The sequence below is a fragment of the Brienomyrus brachyistius genome, chromosome 10 (assembly GCF_023856365.1).
Source record: "Brienomyrus brachyistius isolate T26 chromosome 10, BBRACH_0.4, whole genome shotgun sequence".
NCBI lineage: Eukaryota > Metazoa > Chordata > Actinopteri > Osteoglossiformes > Mormyridae > Brienomyrus > Brienomyrus brachyistius.
Window position 1 is genome coordinate 2,444,640 of NC_064542.1, and position 19,553 is coordinate 2,464,192.

The following is a 19,553-nucleotide window of genomic DNA, read 5'->3' on the forward strand; positions in this document are numbered from 1 at the left end:
TAATACTACAAGCTGTTGGAAAGATGGAAATATGCTACTAAAGCATGCTAAACTGTGGTTTCCTATCCTATGGCAGAGCAGACAGATCAGTCTGTCCTTGGTAATCACTCAGATTGTGCAGCACCCTTTATCCAAACACTTATTCTAATTAACAGGCCTCAAGAATTACATTTACTGTATATATTTAGCAGAAGCTTTTATTCAAAGTGATGTATAGTTGAGATAGCAGAGATAGCCAGTCCCTGGAACACTGGAGGTCTTGCCCAAGGGCCCAATGGTACAATCACTCTGCTAACCATGGGACTTGAACCAGCAAGCATCTGATCACAAGTACTGAGTCCTAACCCAAACATTCACACATTGCCCCAACAATTATTTCTGAACATTTAGAAACTAATTTAGTACTAAAGCCATTTCACAGATTGCATATACTGTGTGAAACCACATTCATAGCTCAGTGCAATTACATTTGTTGTGTTAACATGTATGATCCCACCCCAGGGTATTATGGGAATGGGAGTGAGTCTCTGTAGCTGTCGGGGATATGAGCAAACCCAAACGAGGCTGCTTTAAGTCCCAGCACAAGTTCATTAAGCTGTATTTGCTGCAGTACCCTGTGCTTCGCTCCATGCTTCACTGGTTTCAAAGGCACAAATCAGTTTCAAAGTGCGACCGGCCACTGGCATCTCGAAGCCCTTAACAGGGGTTAGCGTGCCAAGAGGTCCCTTATTAAAGCACCGCTAGGAACATGGGCCATTTATGGGGAGTGGAAAATACCAGGCGGTGAGCTCCCCCTCACTCCCCCCAGACACATTGTATGCACGCAAACTCACGCTCACAAACTCACGGGCTTCCCAAGGGCCATTTGTTGGACTCTGTCTGTTTGAAAGGCTCCCTGAACCACAGCTCGATCTGAGGCAGGTCCTTCAGCTGCTCTTGCAGACTGAGGAGGTTGGTTCGGCTCGCTTGCGTATGAACTTGGGCTGTCTGCCATTCAATGGCACAATTCTGACCGGACCACCGATCAGTCTAAGCCAGAGATACCCAGCAATGAGAAGGGGAATCATCTCACAACCACTGCGAGATCTTCACATGACCAGAAAATAGATTTTTACGCAAGGTGGTAAGTAACCCTCTGATTTAAATGTGGAAATAATTATGACGACCAAGAAGTTGTTTTATATTGTACAGCAACAGATGAATAACTGATTTACTGTTTTAAAAGTAGTTTAAAACATATTCTACAGTCTAAATCTATATATGTATACATGCGTGCGCGCTCACACACACACACACACTCACACACACACTCACTAATAAACACTAGTGGCCAAAACTGTTGAAACACCTAGCATTTTTGGCATTGTGCTTTAAAAATTACTACATGACTATTACTGGTAATGTTTCTAAACAACTAAAAAGTGTTTACAAATGTCATACATGGTGAAATAAATAACTGGCATAATTGAAATAAAGTTCTGCAATCTCTAAAAATTGGAAGTGTCTATAATTTTTGTCACTAGTGTATATCTTACATTAAAAACATAAAACATGCTCTGTACATTATATTCAAATATATGTGAATGATATTCAGAGCAGAATGGAAAATAAGTTGTTTAAAAAGCGCTGACAATAAAATGGTCATGGGTTCTAATCCCTGGGAGTTGATATGAATTGTTACCCTTGCCTCTGCTGTAAGTTGCTTCTGTTAAAAGCATCATGTAAATATACATTGTCTTGCTATAACTATATTTAGCTTGATTCAAATGATTCAAAATTTATATATATTTATGAGATATATGAAAAAGTATTAATTTTTGAAAGTAAAAAGGAAATTATTCAGAATTTCTGTTAATTTTGCCATATGATTAGTCATTCTAATTCTCCTGTAATATCACTCTATCAGCCATCACTGTCTCTGGCCCGAAACCTGCAGCTATACACGATATGGATGAATTACAGGGTTAATTAGCATTCTGCACAATCCTGAAATGAAGACACTTCACTTAGTTCAAGTGTATATTTTTGTCTGCTGGGCTCGATGACATGTTCAGTCCAGCATCACGAGGTCAAATGTGTCGTGATTTAATTAGCCTGCATTCTGAGGGCTGCTCTGCTCTGTTCAGCATTAAGGTTGTTATTCTGTTTCACACAAACGGTGTGATACCATTAAGCATTGTTTGACACTCACTAACAAACCAAAAATATGACACTTCTTTTCTCCCTGGTGAATTACACAGAACAGCATCTGAGCACTGAACACATGTCCTTACAAAAATCAACAGCATCAATGTCATTATAAAAATCTGAGTACATAAAGAATTATCCTCTTCGTGCTATTAAATAATTATGGACATTAAAACATGCACAAACATATTTAAAGTTTATGGTAACCTAATAAGTGATAGCTGGAGAAGATCATTTATTTGCTATGATTTATTTACTGTCTTTGAGGGTTTCAAGACCATGAATGTGACCTTTTTTTTCAAATAAAAACATTATATCAGTATAGTTAATATATTGTTGTTCCCCCACATGAGCTCATTCATTAGGCTTTGTTAGGGTGTTGAATGATTTCTAGTCCTGAGCTCATATATCTTGACGCATGTAAATATTTTTGAAATACTTTCGGGTTAGCACTGAATAAAGACAGAAGGATGCTTTGTTAAATCTGGCAAGTGTCAGGGGGAGCCAAATAAAGTAAATCAAAATCAAGAAAATCAAGAATCAGACATTTTTTGTTTTTGCATATATAGGCTTAAATGGGTGCAGGTTCAGTTGACACTAGACTAATCATGAGTAGCCTTCAAACAAGCAAACTGGTGTCGTGAACTTTCACAATACGAGAACCGATTACAAAAAACAAAAGATACTTTTTTTTCTTTGTGAATATGTGGAATGTTGTGCAATTGTGCGATTTCTGCTCTATTTACAAATAAATGACAAAAATAACACTAAGATCTACAACTTAACAAAAGGGGGCTTTAGCGCTGAATACAGTTCCAAGCGATAAAACTAGCTCAATCACAGAAGTTAAAATAGATTGAAAAGGTTAAAAAGGAAAACATTCCTTCAGCAGGAAACCTTCTCATTATCAGCAGAGGCGATACTGTTGGCCTCTCAGTGTGATGACATCATGAGGGAGTTGTAGCACTGCCAGGAAGCTTACAGCCTAGGGATGCACATTTGGACTTTATTATACTAAGCGGATTCTATGTTACAATGCACAAGCTTCAAAATGTGTGTAAAATTCCTAACACATGCACTGTAAGACACGACCCATTAGTGTGAGCCGCCAAAATCGTTTGTATAAAAATGCATATAAGCACCTAATACATAGTAACTTCTCACTGTGCAATTGTTCTGAATGAAAATACAGATTAAGCTTTTTTGAGTATATAGTTTTGGTAATGTGAAAGAAAGAAAATAAAATGAAATGAAACATCCTTAGTGTGACATCAATCAGACCCAGCTCAGAAAGCAGTAATCACTGGCATTAAGTCATTGGGTTTGTTTTGGAAATCTGCAGAGGAGGGCATTTCTGCTGCACCACAGCAAATTCTGCAGTTATCGATTGGGAGTCCACTTCTTTAACAAAGGAAAATGCAGCAATCTGTCTTTGTCACAGAATTAATAATAGTACTTACCAGAAAACAACACCTGCAGCTTGAGCAGTCATCTAGTTAATTAACTGTATATCACACACACACAAACACACATGCACTCACACATGCACTCTCTCTCTCTCTCTCACACACACACACACACACAAAAGTTGGTCTTCCTATCTAAATGGGGAACGTCCATTCATTTCTATGGGAAAAACCCTAATCCCAATCGCGACACCCTTAACCCCCACCCAGCCCTAACCTTAACCGTAAGTAACCAAAAAAAATACGAATCTTTCGGCAGTTTTAAGTTTCTTGATTGCAGTCACAGGTCTTTGTGGGGAAGGTTGCCTAGGACTGCATGTAAGATTTGACTGGTGCTGGTTTCCCTCATAATACTCAGGGTATTTTTTTATTTTGATTTTCCTGGAAGCTTATGTGATGACAAATTAGCCTTTTACCCTACTGACAAATATAAACAAATATAAAAGGCAATCTCACACATGAAATATGTTTTCAGGGTGAAGGCCTCAGTTTGAAGAATGTGGTCGTCCTCCGCGCCGTACAGAGACCAGCGGTATGCAGATCTGAAGCAGGAGTGCAGGGAGGCGAAGACGCTGTTTGAGGACCTAGAGTTTCCAGCAACAAACCGCTCCCTCTTCTACCAGAAACCCCCCCCTGGGCGTGTCGAATGGAAGCGGCCAAAGGTGAAACAGGCTGAAGTACCACAGTAAAGAAAGATCAAATTAACACATGTATAAGATGTTATTATATAATAAGATTGTTATTATATTCACATGTTTATATGCCCCCCGCTCTCGTGTGTATCAGTTGCTGTTTCTGTACACAATTCTACCTGATTTATTTTGGTTGTTTCTATTACACTCTATTCTCTGCTCTGGTTAAGCTACTCCAGCCTAATACCTTGAATTCCTTGGTTATTTCCCTCCTAAAGGCAAAATATTTGTCCCAGATGGGTACAATTCAGTCCTGGCGTGTGTACCAGGCTTGGCTGATGAAAGACATCAGCTGCACTTGAAGGAAATGTAGGAGTGGTGTTATTGGTAGGATGCATTGTGTTGTGTTGTGCGCAGAGCATCATATCTTACCAACATCCTCATAAACTCTGTTTAAAACATGATGGGATTTTACACAGGACTTTGTTAGTAAGTTTCCTTGTGGTATGATGTTCACTCTCTGCATCCCTTGGTAGATTCGTGGTGACTTGTTTTTTACGAAGAGTTAAAAATAAGCAACGTCTGGGTGATGCCTCTTCAAATTGTTGGTGATCTGCTCAACTGTCACGAAAACCACACCGAATATGCTTCTAAAAATGAAAACCCCTGCCTGCTTTTAGATGTTTGTGGTTATTAGTGTATGTGATGCATGTCACCTTTAAATCACCTTCACTTTTCAGGGATATATACTTATCCTGAAATAATGAGATACGCTGAACACAGACAGAGGTCCTTCACCAGTACTTGAGGTGACATGGCATATGTGAGCAAGTTTAGGTCTGTGGTAGCAAATGAAGGGTATATTCACATAGTGTCAGTACCGGAGGCCCTGGGCCCCCAAATGAGCACTTGTGCCCCCCCCAAAAAAAAAAAAAATTACCCAAAGACACTAATAAAGATTGATCAACAATTTTTACTGTCACCACCCCCACCAGATGACAGCCTTCACTATCGCCCCAGCCTCCATCGACATCTTTTGCCATTGCCACAACAACTTTTAACCCCACCCACACCCCCTAACCATTAAATTTTGGGATAAGTGAACAGATAATCAAACAAACATTTCAACTCTAACAAAGGACCTCAATCATGACGAATACGAGAGATGAAAGATTTGAACGGAATGCGATTTCCCTCCTGAGCTTACACTGCCTACCTGTGACTCCCTGTTAGATGAAGAAACCCCTTATTTATATTATTAATAACCGATAGAGAGTCTCCTGACTTCTATCAAAACATTCATACCATCCCCCCACCTGACAATAAACATTATTATTTTTAATTTTATAATTGTCCATTTTTCTCCCTTAAAGATCAAGCTGTGTACTTTGTACACAAGGTCACAAGGTCTTTGGAATTAAGGTAGTATCTGAACACTTTACAATGAGGTCATACTCTTCGAATTCTAAGCCTTGCAAATCGGTGACTTTTTAAAATGTCCTGCCAATAACCGTGTTTGTTAGTGACTATAGAGGACAAATTATGGCCTGTTAGTGAGAAAAAAAAACCTTTATTTCTTCTCCGGGGACACAGAGATCTGGCATACTTGCCATATGTGTCAGACTGATTCACTTGACCCCAGACAGGAGGGTCTCACTGCCCTGGACACTCAGGCACTGCTTATGTAAATGTGACACAAGCTCAGATTATAAGAGACAGCTTGCTGCTGTAGCCATCAGACGTGCATTCAGCTAAAAGATGTTCACCATCCAGACAAAGCCTGACCTACACTCACCTTGCACAAAGCTTTCACCGAAGTCGACTGAAGTTCCACTGCAAGTTGGAAGTAAACACTTTATAAAAACTTCACTTTGTAAAAAATATTTACAGTGAAATTTATAACCAGTGCTTACAAAAAGTTCTGAAAATGCTTTATATTTGCATTAGTATTTATACCTCTTGACCAATATATTTTAAAAGGTCTTTTAGAGGAAGTTTTTATAACATTATCCATGCTTTTGTGTTAGTGCTCTTCTCTTAGGAGAGTTTATGTCTGTAGATATGCTGGCCTGTGGTTCACTAGCGATCAACTTCTCCCATTCACCACAGGAGATCTGTGACGACCCTCACCTTTTTGTGGAGGGAATCAGTGCCCATGACCTTAACCAGGGCAAACTGGGAAACTGCTGGTTTGTGGCAGCCTGCTCCTGCCTGGCTCTCCGACCAGACCTATGGAAGAAGGTAAGCCTGACAGCCACAGAGACTGTATGGCGTGTACACACCAGTAAGCAGTGCCTCTCAGCAATGGGCCAGTGAAGACTTTCTGTTTACTCACTTTTAGCACACATAAAAATTAGCTTATCTATGTTTAAAATAAATTGGACCCATAGTGCTTGAAGACCTGTGGCATGGTGGTGCAGTGGTTAGCACTGTTGCCTCACACCTCTGAGACCTGGGTTCGAATCTGCACCTGGGTTACACATGCGGAGTTTGCATGTTCTCCCCATGTTGTCATGGGGTTTCCTCCAGGTACTCTGGTTTCCCACCACAGTCCAAAGACATGCTGAGGCTAATTGGATTTGCTAAATTGCCCGTAGGAGTACACGTGTGAGTGAATGGTGTGTGAGTGTGCCCTACGATGGCCTGGCCCCCCATCCTGGGTTGTTCCCTGCCTCGTGCCCATTGCTTTTGGGATAGGCTCTGGACCCCCCGTGACCCAGTAGGATAAGCGGTTTGGAAAATGGATGGATGGTTCTAGACCTCATGCAGGAAGGCTTTAGCCCAAGGGCATACATTGGGGTTTGGACACATCTCTATCAATAGTGAGGGAGTAGGGTGGGTGGCTTTGGTCCCTATCAATTCTATATATATATATTGCAATTCGTGCGCGCACACACACGCACACACACGCACACACACACACAGTCCTCGTGTGCCATGCCCCCTGATCATCCACGTGTGCTCCCCCGATCGTGCCCAGCTGTTCTCTATCAGTCTGATATGTTCTGTGTATTTAGTCCGCATCTGAGTCCGTTTCCCCCAGATGCGTCATTGATGTTAGTTGGTCACTGGTCTATGTTTTCCTGGTTCCCCACAATAAACCCCATTTTCTCGATGCTCCATCAGCCTGTTCCTGCTTACCCGGACTCGATCATAACACTTTACCCTGACAGAGTTAATATTGTCAGCTTTATGTTCACCAGATGTGTGTATAATGGTTGTATAATGTTTCTTATTCTGATATGAAGACTGATTGCTCTGCATTTAGCAAAGCACTGAACCATCAACAGTAAAAAACATCTTAAAAATCAAAGAAATAATTATAAACATCATATTATAATGAATCTGAGTACCTGGAGAACGAGCCCAGGATGATTAAGATTTGTTGTTTGCAGACTTTGTTCGCTGACATTGGCTCAAGTTGCGAAATTTAGCAGCGTACTCTGTCTGGAAATGTAATTAGTCTGACAGCGTTGACCCAAAAGTGATTTGCAATGGAACGCCGACTCCAAGAGAAACGTAAAACATTCCAGAAACCAGAAGTGTGTTACGTGATTTTCATCAGTATTTTTTTTGACTCCTTGAACTGCAACTGCACTGCAGAAAAGCCTTGAGAAAGTCCAGTTCCTGTATTTATATTCATACAATGTATGCTGGCATCCAACTGTCAATAAACTAGAAGAATTTTTTCCCTCAGACTGTGGCCTCTGGGTGTGCAGCCTCAAAGCTTTGCAATGAAGCCAAAACATGTGAAATGCAGCATGAAAAATTGAAGCTCCTCTGCACAGGTAATTCCTAATTTGAAGGAGCAGGAGTGGGATCCCAGTCACCCTGAGAACTACGCTGGCATCTTTCACTTCCAGTTCTGGATCTTCGGAGAGTGGCTGGATGTTGTCGTCGACGACCGTCTACCGACGATCAACGGGGAGCTCATATACTGCCACTCCAAGACACGTAACGAGTTCTGGAGTGCCTTACTGGAGAAGGCGTATGCTAAGTGAGCTGAAAAGAGTATCGTCACACTACTATTCAAATCAATCAATGTCCACCTGATGCATGAACCATAGTTTGCTACAAACAGCAGTTGAGCAATGATCCCTCCATTTTGGTAATTCAGCTTTGTTGTTGACACCGTGAGGCCCTTTTAGCATAAACATGGACTTGTTAACAAATGTCTTGTGTCTAGAAGGATGGTTGGATAACTAAATATTAGGCTGTAGAAAAATTGCTCTCAACAGAGTTGAAATCCCATGACAGATATGCGATTAATCTCAGATCTGTAAGTCTTAAAAGCAAGTGCTGCAAATCCACATCCTCAGTGATGTAAATCTACTACTCCTGCTTATTCATTCCAGGCTGTCACTGTGCTACGAGTCCCTAGATGGCGGGAATACGGCAGACGCCGTTGTGGATTTCACCGGGGCGGTGGCTGAGACCATCGACCTTGAGAAGGGAAAGTACACCACCGACACGTCAGCCCGGGTGAAGCTCTTTGAAGACCTTCTCGAAGTGTTTGAGCAGGGCGGCATCATCAGCTGCTCCATTAAGGTACATGCATTTATTCACGGAGACAGGTGCAGCTTAATTAGCAGCATGTTAAGCCCTAGGATAGCTACAGGATACCATAATGGACCTTCTCTACATTATACAAAAACTGCTGGTTGCTCCAGACCTTCTGACTGTTCCAGGAGGATGAATAATTCAGGGAGCCCCGCCCCCCCCCCCCCCCCAATTTAGGGAGCTCTAAAAGGACAGGATTATGAACCCCCCCCGAATTCAGGGAGCCCTAAAACGGCAGGGCTAAGAGCCCCCTCCCACCAATTCAGGGAGCCCTAAAACGACAGAGCTAAGAGCTCCACCCCCAATTCAGGGAGCCCTAAAACAACAGGCCTCCCACCCCCCATGCAGAATAATTTGTCTATTTTGTTCGATGGGGGAGATATCAATTGGTGGGTGTTATTGGTAAAATCTACCTACAGGGAGGTAAATCAGGACAGGGAGCCTGATTTTGCCAGAGTCCTGGGCTGTAACCTGCAATAGCCTCAGCATTAGTCCAGCCCGCCTGAGAGCTGGTTTGAACATGTCCTCCCTTCTCTATCAGAGGCTATAAGCCAAATAAACTGACAATCCAAGAGTGTCCTGCTATTAAATTTATGTATTCAAATAATTTTTGCCTATTATAAAATTATAGATATTTGTATTATGTTCATTAATATACGTTTTGTTTATATGTGATTCATAAGTAATATGCTGTCTAAAACGCTGATGGTCAATGTTCTTGTGGGGCAGAAATTTCAGGGGAACAGGGGGAAATGCTTATAAAGTATTTGTTTTGTTTTGTAGCAGTATGAAATTTTAACTTTAAAATGTAATATATATTTTCAAATTTAATTTACAGTATAAGCTGTAAAAAATGCCCTTTTGAAGAATTCATATCTTCAAGCAAAATGTTTTCATTATTATAAGATGCTTGAATAATTCAGTGACCATTAGAGAATTTTTGCACTCTTGCTAAAAGATTAAAATGATGCCAACACTCTCGGTTCTAACAATCCCCTATGATCCCAATGATCATTCATAAGTGTATTTTTAAGAAAACTTTAGGGGCTTATGGAGACTTGAGTTCTGAAACCCCACACTGCCCTTTTCACATGAATCCATCTGAAAATGCACTCTGCTCGCCGGATGGCGGATGGTAACACGAGTGACGCTGCCTCATGATCAGGCATCCCCGGACGAGATGGAAATGCATATGCCCAGTGGGTTAGTGAAAGGCCACGCCTACTCTGTGACAGCCGTCCGGAAGGCCCGGCTCGGACAAGCCTATCTGAAGCCGGAGAAGCTTCCCCTGATCCGCTTGAGGAACCCGTGGGGGAAGACTGAATGGAACGGTCCATGGAGCGACAGGTAGGCAGGGCAGCTTCTTCTGGCACAGAATATAATAATACAGCACTGGGCAGGAGTTCTAGGCACTCAAAGGAAAAGTTTAAAACTATTTATCTGGGTAGTAAGTGTACATTTGCTAAAAACTAACAAGAATTAGTTACAGATATCTTGTTGGATAGCTAGAAGAACATTGCTTTGGTTCCCAAACCTCTCCTCAGTGGCACCACAGCCATTCCATGTATTTGTTGCATTTCATAACTAGCTCATTTAGTTCATTAATTAAATTATACGAGGTGTGATACATGTGTATACTGATATACTGGGTTGACTTCGAGAGAGGGCTTGATATGGTTGCTTTATCACGCTTTTACAGACAATACATTATAGCTTTACTTCAACATAAAAATCATTTATACTTCATTTCCTTAGCCTAAGACTTTTGCAATGTACTGTATAATATTTCTACCGAGTCTCATTACTCCCAATTCCTGTTTCAATAGCATAATATTACTTTCTCTTGCTTCTATAGCTCCGAGGAGTGGCAGAAGATAGGAGAAGCTGATAGGGAGGCTGTGGGAATCACAGTAGCAGATGATGGGGAATTTTGGTAAATGGTCTCTGCATGATAGGGTGCTTTTCCTTGCTTGTCACGTTCTGTTTTAACATTATGAAAAACATCCAAATTGTTTCTCCATTCATCCATTTTCCACAACCGCTTGTCCTGCAGGGTTGCAGGGGTTCGGAGCCAATACCGTGAGCAGCAGCTGCGACGAGGCCTAAATTATAATTTAGGCTGAAATTGTAGACAAAGTCATGCTTAAGCTGGCTGTTATGAAAAAAAGCAGCTGAATAATATTGGTATCTACCAGCCCCAGAATTTTTAGCTAGTTAATAACTGTATTTTTCTAAATCCAGCAGTGTATATAAAAGTCTGAATGCAATTTAATAAACATAAATCTACAGGACATGTCTTTCCTTTTTAATAACATAATACATTTAACTTATTTTAACTAAACAAAAGCTGGATGCAGTATTTTCTATAATGTCAAAGTGACCTTAATTGCATTTATTGAACTACTGAGCTGTATTTTTCAGTGATGTCAGCGTGGTTTACGGGGAAGGTGAGCACACATGTAAAATGGGCATCCTTGGCCTCCCCGCAGGATGGAGTTTGATGACTGGTGTACGCACTTTTCCGACGTCGATGTGTGCCGCTTCAACAACACCTCCCTCCTGAACTTCCACAAAACGTGGAGCGAGGTGTTGCTCTTCGGCAGCTGGGTCAGGCATGCGGAGGCCCTGTTGGACCGTTGTGGTGGCTGCATGAACCACCGGCAGACCTTCCTCCAGAACCCACAGGTCGTCATGCTGCCATGGCAACAACTATCTTGCGGAATCTGTTGCTATTGCTGATTCTATTCATTCTAAACGTCTTAGATAGTCAAAGAAAATGTTTAAAGTTCTTTATCTGTCTAGTAAGTGTATATTTAACATTAGAATATATGCAAACAAAAGTAACACACACACACATGTAGGGTATACCTATCCTTATGGGGCCCGCTCATTCACTTCTATTGGAAAAATGCTAACGCTAACTATGACAACCTTAACCCCCACCCTGCCCTAACCTTAACCATAAGTAACCAAGCAAAGTACAAGAGTTCTTGCATTTTTAGTTTTTTTATAGCAGTCACAGATTTTTATAAAATACAGTTTTCCCTTATGGGAACCAGGAAACCGGTCCCCATAAGGGAAAAAAGACAGATATTTATCACGTTATGGGGACATTGTGTCCCCATAAGGATAGGTGTACCCACTCACTCACACACACACACACACACACACACACACACACACGCACACACACACAAAGAATGACTGATGACTGAATTACTGATATCTTGTTGGACAGCTAAAAAAAACACTGTTTCAGTTGCCAAGACTCTCCTCAGTAACACCTTTAGCCATTCCATGTATTCAGTAACTTTCACTAATTTAATTAGTTAACTTCACTTGTTAAATAACTGTAACCGATTAACCAAACATGGTATGGTAGGGGCTGAATCAACAAATACATGGTATATTTGATAGTTTCTTGTTCGCTCTGCATTCTGCACATACATAACTTTGAAATGGCTAGGCTAGCACGCTTTGGCAGACATAAAAGCATAGCTTTGCAGCCACATGAAGATCATTTAAATGTAATTTTGACTGCCGAAGACTTTAGCACAGTAGCATACATGGAGTTGATGATCTTCTTTTATATTTCAGTATGTTTTTGATGTGGAGAAAGAGGAAGATGACGTCCTGATATCCCTTCAGCAGAGAGACATGAAAGTGCACCGGCCAGCGGGCGAGGGTAACAATCTCACCATTGGCTTTGCTGTTTTTAAGGTACGTGGCAGGATGGAGTGATTTCTGCAGTAAGCCCTGGCCCTCATAAAACACTAAACTGCTTCATTTTCTTTTTTTAAATCAAGATGAGAAACTTTCATTTGTTTTAGGTATTTTCAAGTGAGCCTCAATATATTTAATTTCTGAAACTTAGTGAAAAGATGAAATCTACAATTATCATTCATTAGCTTTCTAATTAATGATCCAATTAAATAGCTGAGCATTGATTAAAGCTGTATTTTTTCTGCTCTTGATTCTACATTTCAATTCATGTAGTTTTACCATTTGATACAGCAAGAACTCTACTAGAGAGCTGTTTGAAAGTGATCTTCATTACAGCAAGCCTGTTAGCAGAAGCGCGCTAATGCTCTTAGGTATTTGCCACATTTTAAGGGCACAACTGCTGTCAACAATCTTTAGTTTAAATGTTTCGTTCATATTTGGTGCTGCTGGCAGAAAAGCGGATTTTAAAAAGAAGTATGCAACATTTTTGTTGGACTAAAGAAGCAATCCACAGATATTCAATATTATTATGAGTAATATAAAACGTCTTTCAAAAGGACATTGATTAATGACTAAATGGGGCCTTATGATCCATCTCATTCATGGGAGTTTCATTTACACAAAAATGTTAAGGGCATGCAAAATGACTGGTCCAGAGAGACAGCCAATCAGACCGTAGATGAGGTGCCTCCAAGCAACTAGAGGAGCCAGAACCAACCAATCAGATATCTTGGCCCATGCCTCTTTTACAATCTGATTGGTTATCACTCTGAACCAATCATTTTTCATTCTGCACTCAGAACATTTTTGTGTAAGTAGAACTCCCACAAGGATCAATCTTATCTGTCTGTTTTCAGGTGGAGCTTAACAGGGAGTACAGGATGCACAACATAATAACCCAGCAGAACGTAGCAGCTTCTACCTACATAAACAGTCGTACTGTGTTCATGAGGAAAACTCTTCCCAACGGCCGTTATGTCGTCATTCCTTCAACATTTAGGCCAGAGATTCTGGGAGAATTCATGCTAAGGATATTTACAGATGCTTATTCTGGCTGCAGGTAAGGTACTTCTGCTATAGGGCTGTACACATAAATGTAGTGTTCCAATGTCAAAGAGAGCATGACGGATCAATTGTTTGCTGCTTAGTGATGACTAAGGCTTTTGTTTTCATTTGACCAAAAGCTATTTTTTACCCATATTTAGAGTTGGTCATTTTATAAAAGCAATCCAGGTCCTCAAGGCCATGATACACTTCAGCTAGGAACACTCAAATACATGTTCTAGACAAGTGGTTCTCGAACATTTTCACCAAAGGTCCAGATCAGATTTTTGTCAGAGGTCCAGAGCAATTTTCAGCAACAAATCAGAATTTCATGAACTTTAATGAATTAACAATGGCTTTCTATACAGAAATCAATATATAACAATAATGGGAGCTTATTATAAAGGCTGATTAAATGCTTGCCGATGGTCTCAACTCTGTCATTGGTGGAGAGGGTTTATGGTGAGTTGTGTGTGTTTTGGTGGTTCTAGGCTGTATTTTTATACCCGTTTCTACACCTTCTTATGTTTGATTCATAAGGTGCATCAGCAGCTGGGTCTGGACTAACTTGCGGGTCGGACTGTTTTGCAACCCGGTAGCATGAAGAGTTAATTTAACATTAACTCAATATAACACAACAGACACCTGCTTCTCCCACTTCTCAGCTCTCCATCACTTTTTATATATTTTAATATAAAATTAAATACCTTGAATAGGTGAAAGGGCCCATAAGCAGGAATATTCATCACTAACCAGTGTCAGATGGGCATGGATACCCTGGCAGAGGCAAAATATAAAATATTATCATTTTTATGATCGGGAAACATATTTCCGGCCTACAAACCTTACTGTGGGGGACCTTCACTCTTTCTTGGCAAACTTTATCTACTGTGGGGGACTAAAGCAGGATTTCTTGTTTAGCTGGATACAGTAACTAATTAAATTTAAGGCAGTCTGGACTAAATGGACTTTATCTTTGTCTACTTATATTTAGCCCAGACTACCTTAAATCCAACAAGTTATACAGCTAAGCATGAAATCCTGCTTTGTGAAACAGACCACCATATTTCTTCAGATTGCAAGTGGCAACCCTGGTTGGGGGGTGGGGGGGCAGAATTACTAGCAATGTCCCTGCACTCACCTGGGGAATGTAGAGGATCTACGGCTTCCACTTTATATAATTAAGGATAAGGTAAGAAAAAAGTAAAATGAAACTAAAGCAAGTGGTCCTGTGTATGGATGATGTCCATAGGGAACTGGCATTGGACAAGCCAGCCATGACATGCTGCAGCTGGCTCCAGGGGTATCCCCGGCTGGTCACACAGATCTACATCCACGGAGCTGAGGGGCTGGGGGAGCAGGACAGAGACGGGGGTGAGGACGTGAGCGTGGTGCTCTGGGGGAATCCTCATGCTGAGCATGATTTTCTCTGGGTACTCACACTTTGCTCCAGCAGTCCAAAGACATGCAGTTAGGCTGATTGGTTTCTCTAAATTCCCATAAATGTAGCAGATAATCAATGAAATCAATGAAATGATAATCAATGTAATTAATGAATATCTCTACATATCATAAATTCTTTACATTTAGCATGAGATTAGGTAGCTTAATGAAATACTGTTACATATTATACTACTGGTAAAGCAGTTTATCAAACTTGTATTTTAGCATGATTTTGCATGACCAATTAGGAAGGGCAAACATCTGCCTCATTATGCCTCATTCATGTAACATTAAAGCAACTTTGAGTCATTTTACTAAATGTTAGATAGCTCGTATTTTAAATATAAATACATTGTAGACTGCAGACTTTACAGTAACTCTCTATCAATGGTTAATTCATGTATGCCAATCAGAGGGGAAAGTGGTGATGTTTCTCTGATTCACCCTGCAGGAGCAGACCCCTATGTAATCATAGAGTGTGATGGAGATTCGGTTCGGTCCACAGTCCAGAACAACACACTGGAGCCGGTCTTTGACACCAGAGCCATATTTTACAGGAAGAATCCCACAAAGCCAATTACAGTGCAGGTGAGATTAACCACAAGTGAGATTAATCGCAAGTGAGATTAACTGCAGGTGATGTTAATGATCCATAGTTCTGAGAACAGCACTGCAGAATTGTGTGAGTAAATGCAGACTCGTTTGGTTCAGGTGTCCTGGGACCTGGGAGGAAGCAAAAATATAGACTGTCTGGAGGTTGTATGGGTTGAGAATCACTGCTGTACAGGATAAGCAGTTATGGAGGATAACAGAAGAATCAGATTATATTCATCTAGATTTCTGCTAGATTTCTGCTACAATTTTATAATAAAACGGCATACAGCACTTTCATAAGCATCCACGGAGCTGAGGGGCTGGTGGAGCAGGACAGAGCATTAAAGCATCTATAGTAGACAACTCACTACAGTGGGGCCAAAATCCATAGTTTCTTAATAAGCGTAAAACGAGTTGATTCATTTCCCAAAAAAGATCCCAACTGTTTTTATTGTTTCATGCTGCATATGTCTCTGCCTGCAAAATAATCTTAGTGATTCTGCATGGGTAATGCGGTACATTTAATGAACATGCACTTACTAGGTATGGAACAGCAATCTGGTGAAAGACCAGTTTATGGGGCAGGTGGTCCTGGCTGCCTCCCTGATGGACTCATCAGAGGCACAGAAGCTGCGGCTGAAAAAGAGAGGCGCTGAAAGAGACGAGGACATGCCCGGCATCATCAGCCTGCGGGTTGTCACCTCCAGCAAGCTGACGGACATGTGACGCAGCGAGATCAGCTGCACCAGTCCTCCTCGACGCCCTGCCAAAGGGACTGGCCTGTGATACACAGACTCGGCCCTGCCATCTCCAGTCTTAGCGTAGTGGGAAACAGCGAACAGATGGCCTTCCCTTTGCTGTATCACTTTGTACAAACACTGATATTTCTTAAACCAAATATCTGAAGACAAACGGATAATATCAGCCCACTAGACTTTGCAGAATATGCAATTATTAAAATCAATACAATATATTATTTACTGAAATAACACTTACCGTCATTTCATGTAACATCTTATTCCCTAATAAATCAATGTATTAGTTAATGTACAGTTTAACTATCCATTCATTTGGTTAATCTTGAAAAAATGTAATTTAACCTTTGTTAATATCTTGAATGGACAAAAACATCTGAAATAGTTTGCAATGAAAAGTAAGTTTATTGAAAACAAAGATTATGTGGAGTGTTTTGTTTTCTATTTCAGTCCAATTACCAAGCTGCAGTATTGATTGTTGTCAGTATTACACTCAAGACAGAGCCATGCACAATTCATAATTCAAAAACTCTATTGCTTCAACCACAATTAGAAATATTTTTTTTTTAATCGAAAACTCCAATTTAGTCATTTTTCTTAAAAAACGAAAAGAGAAAAAAACCTGCTTAAGGTACAAGAGACTGATCAGCAGTGCTGTAATATTTCAAATAATTTAAAGTTTTGTTCTTCTTCAAACACATTTAAGGAGGAACTTCACATCACACGTACAGACTTACATATTGCCCGGGAATGGGAATGTACAGGAGCATTGGAGGGAAACTCTGAACATTGAACATTTTTTTCTTCCACCAGGAGGGGGCGCCATTTGTGCTCATTTCTTCAAATGGGTGGCGATCTCACAATACAACAGGGGCACAGAGCAGGGCCAGAGCTTGTTCTGTGGGCCCGGAGTATAGCAGCTGCTGATTACCAAACTGGTACATACAGCATCACAGTACAGAACCTGGGGTACCACAATTTATTATACACTAATAGAAGCTCAGCTTTATCTACATTGGCTGGAACAGGATTCTTTGTAAAACTTCATGACTGACATTTCACTGTATTAAGCTGGACCAATATATATATATATATATATATCGGTTAGCCTGTTCGCTTATATATACTGTATATCTGTAAAATATATACTGCAGAACAGTCTCTTTCTTTTTAAGAGTAGCTTAACAGGCATTTTGACAAGGGGATACCATTTTCACACCATCTAGTGGCTAGCATTAGCGCATGTCTGAGAGAGCGCGGTAGCAGAGGGATGGGAGCAGAGACTTCCCTGCTGGCGGACCAACCCGTAAGGAATCTGTCTGCCCACAAGCCTGCCCCCTGCTGGTCTAAAACAGGCAGCGTGCGTGAGAGCAGCTGGCAGACGTCTCACCGGCTATCGACAGGAAAATGTTCTCCATCTTTTCTGACGTGAACCATCGGCCACCACATGTTGTAAAAATTCTGTATTTTGGACAGTGAATTTTTTTCTTAAAATTTATAGCCAGTTCACACAAGAATTGATGAAAAAAAATCAATCATATGACATAAGAACCAATAGCATTCCACGCCTCACCAATGCACTGCTTCACCATTAAATTGCACACTTCTTGCGGGTGGTTTTTTTTTCTTCTTTTTCCTAATACTGCAGTTTAGTTCCAATGAAATATCTACGGAAAGGCCCGGAAGGAAATTAAGACATTTGGAAATTAAAACGAGACTCCGGTGCCGTTTCACGTTTCCAATATCAGGTACAGTCACAAACAGGTACACACGATCACTGGCACGACCCGTAAATTCGTCACATTTTTTTAAAACACGCACATCTTGACTGTCCCACCTTAACGTCTGCAACAGGAAGCTACCCAGACAGAAATCATAACCTAAGTCAAGAAAAGAAATCTGTAAAAATAGCACCCCTTTAATAAGGTATATAAATATCTGACAGACCAACAGCCGAATACACTTAGCGTACGTACAAAACGTGGGTTTTTTTACGTCTCTCTCCCCAGTTGGTACAAATGGCTTGATATATTTTGGAATTCCTGCAGTAGATTAAATATGTTTTTTTTTCAGAATAAACAAAAAAAGATCCTTTGTCTTTTAGACAGATCAACAGGAACTCTTCCCCTTAGATGTGTAAAGGTATTTTTTTTGTTAGAGATGTTAGGAGTTTGACACAAAATGCTATAAAATCACCAAGGTACTGATGGCTGGAGCTGTAATTGGAAACTGTCCTTTTATCTGAATAAACACCCTGAAGTCACAGACAGAGCTACAACCTCCCACTTTCCCATGCCAATTAACCCATAACACTGTGGAAAATGGTCACATGATCATGCTGGAGTAAGATTCTATGAAGCCGGCCGACGTAGGAGGTATAGTGGCACCAAAACCAGGGCTGAATAGGCTAGAGAATGAGAGTCACAGTTTATGCAGGCAGACACGTCCTGCCTCTTTTCTTTCTGAATCCAGAAGAGGAGCAAGTCCAAACAGCTTTGCCCCCCTCGGTAGTTCCGGATTGCTTCTGTAAAAGCTGGGCTTCCAGTCTCCGGGCAGACGAAGGAGTTCCACAAAACGGTAGCCTCCCTTGGAGTTCGCCCACGACTCTCTGTCTGACTCCGAGAGCCGGTGTCCTGCCGGGGCACCATGTCAACACCAGACAAATCTCGGTCAGGGGATATGAAGAAGTCCGGTGCGTGTTCAGGCGAGCTCCCCACGTTCAGCCCGCCCCAGCGGCCAAGCCTTAGCGGCCGCTGTTCTTTATGGCCTCCTTCGCAGCTATGATCAGGGGCGTCAAGCTAGAGAGAGGTTTGGCTAACTTCAGGAATGGATGCTGGGGGAAGAGCAATTAGGAGAGTCACGTCATCCCATGGTTTTCCAAAATAATGCACTGATTTAAGCAAATAACCGGAGAACATACTATTCAAAAGTATTGCAGAAAAAGTCAAGGAGAAGTGTATGAAATGATCAGCTTTTCAAAAAAAAATATCCCAAGAATGATGTAATTATGCATATATATCCAGCACGGAGGACGAGACTCAGATGACGAGCCTTCACTGCTCCTGACTGATAACTGCAGATTGTACAAAAGTGACGCACACATTTTGGATTACACCGGTGACAAGGTGACACAGCTTTCGCAACGTTGC

General features: G+C 41.1%; 2 protein-coding genes across 4 annotated transcripts in view; one reads left to right on the forward strand and one right to left on the reverse strand.

Annotated features, from left to right (window-relative positions):
* The first annotated feature begins 774 nt into the window (after positions 1 to 774).
* On the forward strand, positions 775 to 16,822 carry LOC125751081 (calpain-5-like). The gene is made up of 13 exons (XM_049029595.1): positions 775 to 1,123; positions 4,129 to 4,315; positions 6,395 to 6,526; positions 8,074 to 8,282; positions 8,641 to 8,833; positions 10,011 to 10,192; positions 10,701 to 10,778; positions 11,335 to 11,530; positions 12,443 to 12,565; positions 13,426 to 13,628; positions 14,865 to 14,986; positions 15,507 to 15,643; positions 16,193 to 16,822. Exons 2-13 carry the CDS (start codon positions 4,151 to 4,153, stop codon positions 16,373 to 16,375), a joined length of 1,923 nt encoding a protein of 640 aa, XP_048885552.1. The 5' UTR covers positions 775 to 1,123; positions 4,129 to 4,150; the 3' UTR covers positions 16,376 to 16,822.
* Positions 16,790 to 19,553, reverse strand: part of LOC125751083 (serine/threonine-protein kinase PAK 3-like) — a 35,433-nt gene continuing 32,669 nt past the window's right edge. For all 3 annotated transcript variants that reach the window (XM_049029597.1, XM_049029596.1, XM_049029598.1), the window contains one exon: positions 16,790 to 19,237. In XM_049029597.1, coding sequence (XP_048885554.1) covers positions 19,148 to 19,237 — 90 coding nt within the window. In that variant the 3' untranslated portion in view covers positions 16,790 to 19,147. The remainder of the gene's footprint in view (positions 19,238 to 19,553) is intronic.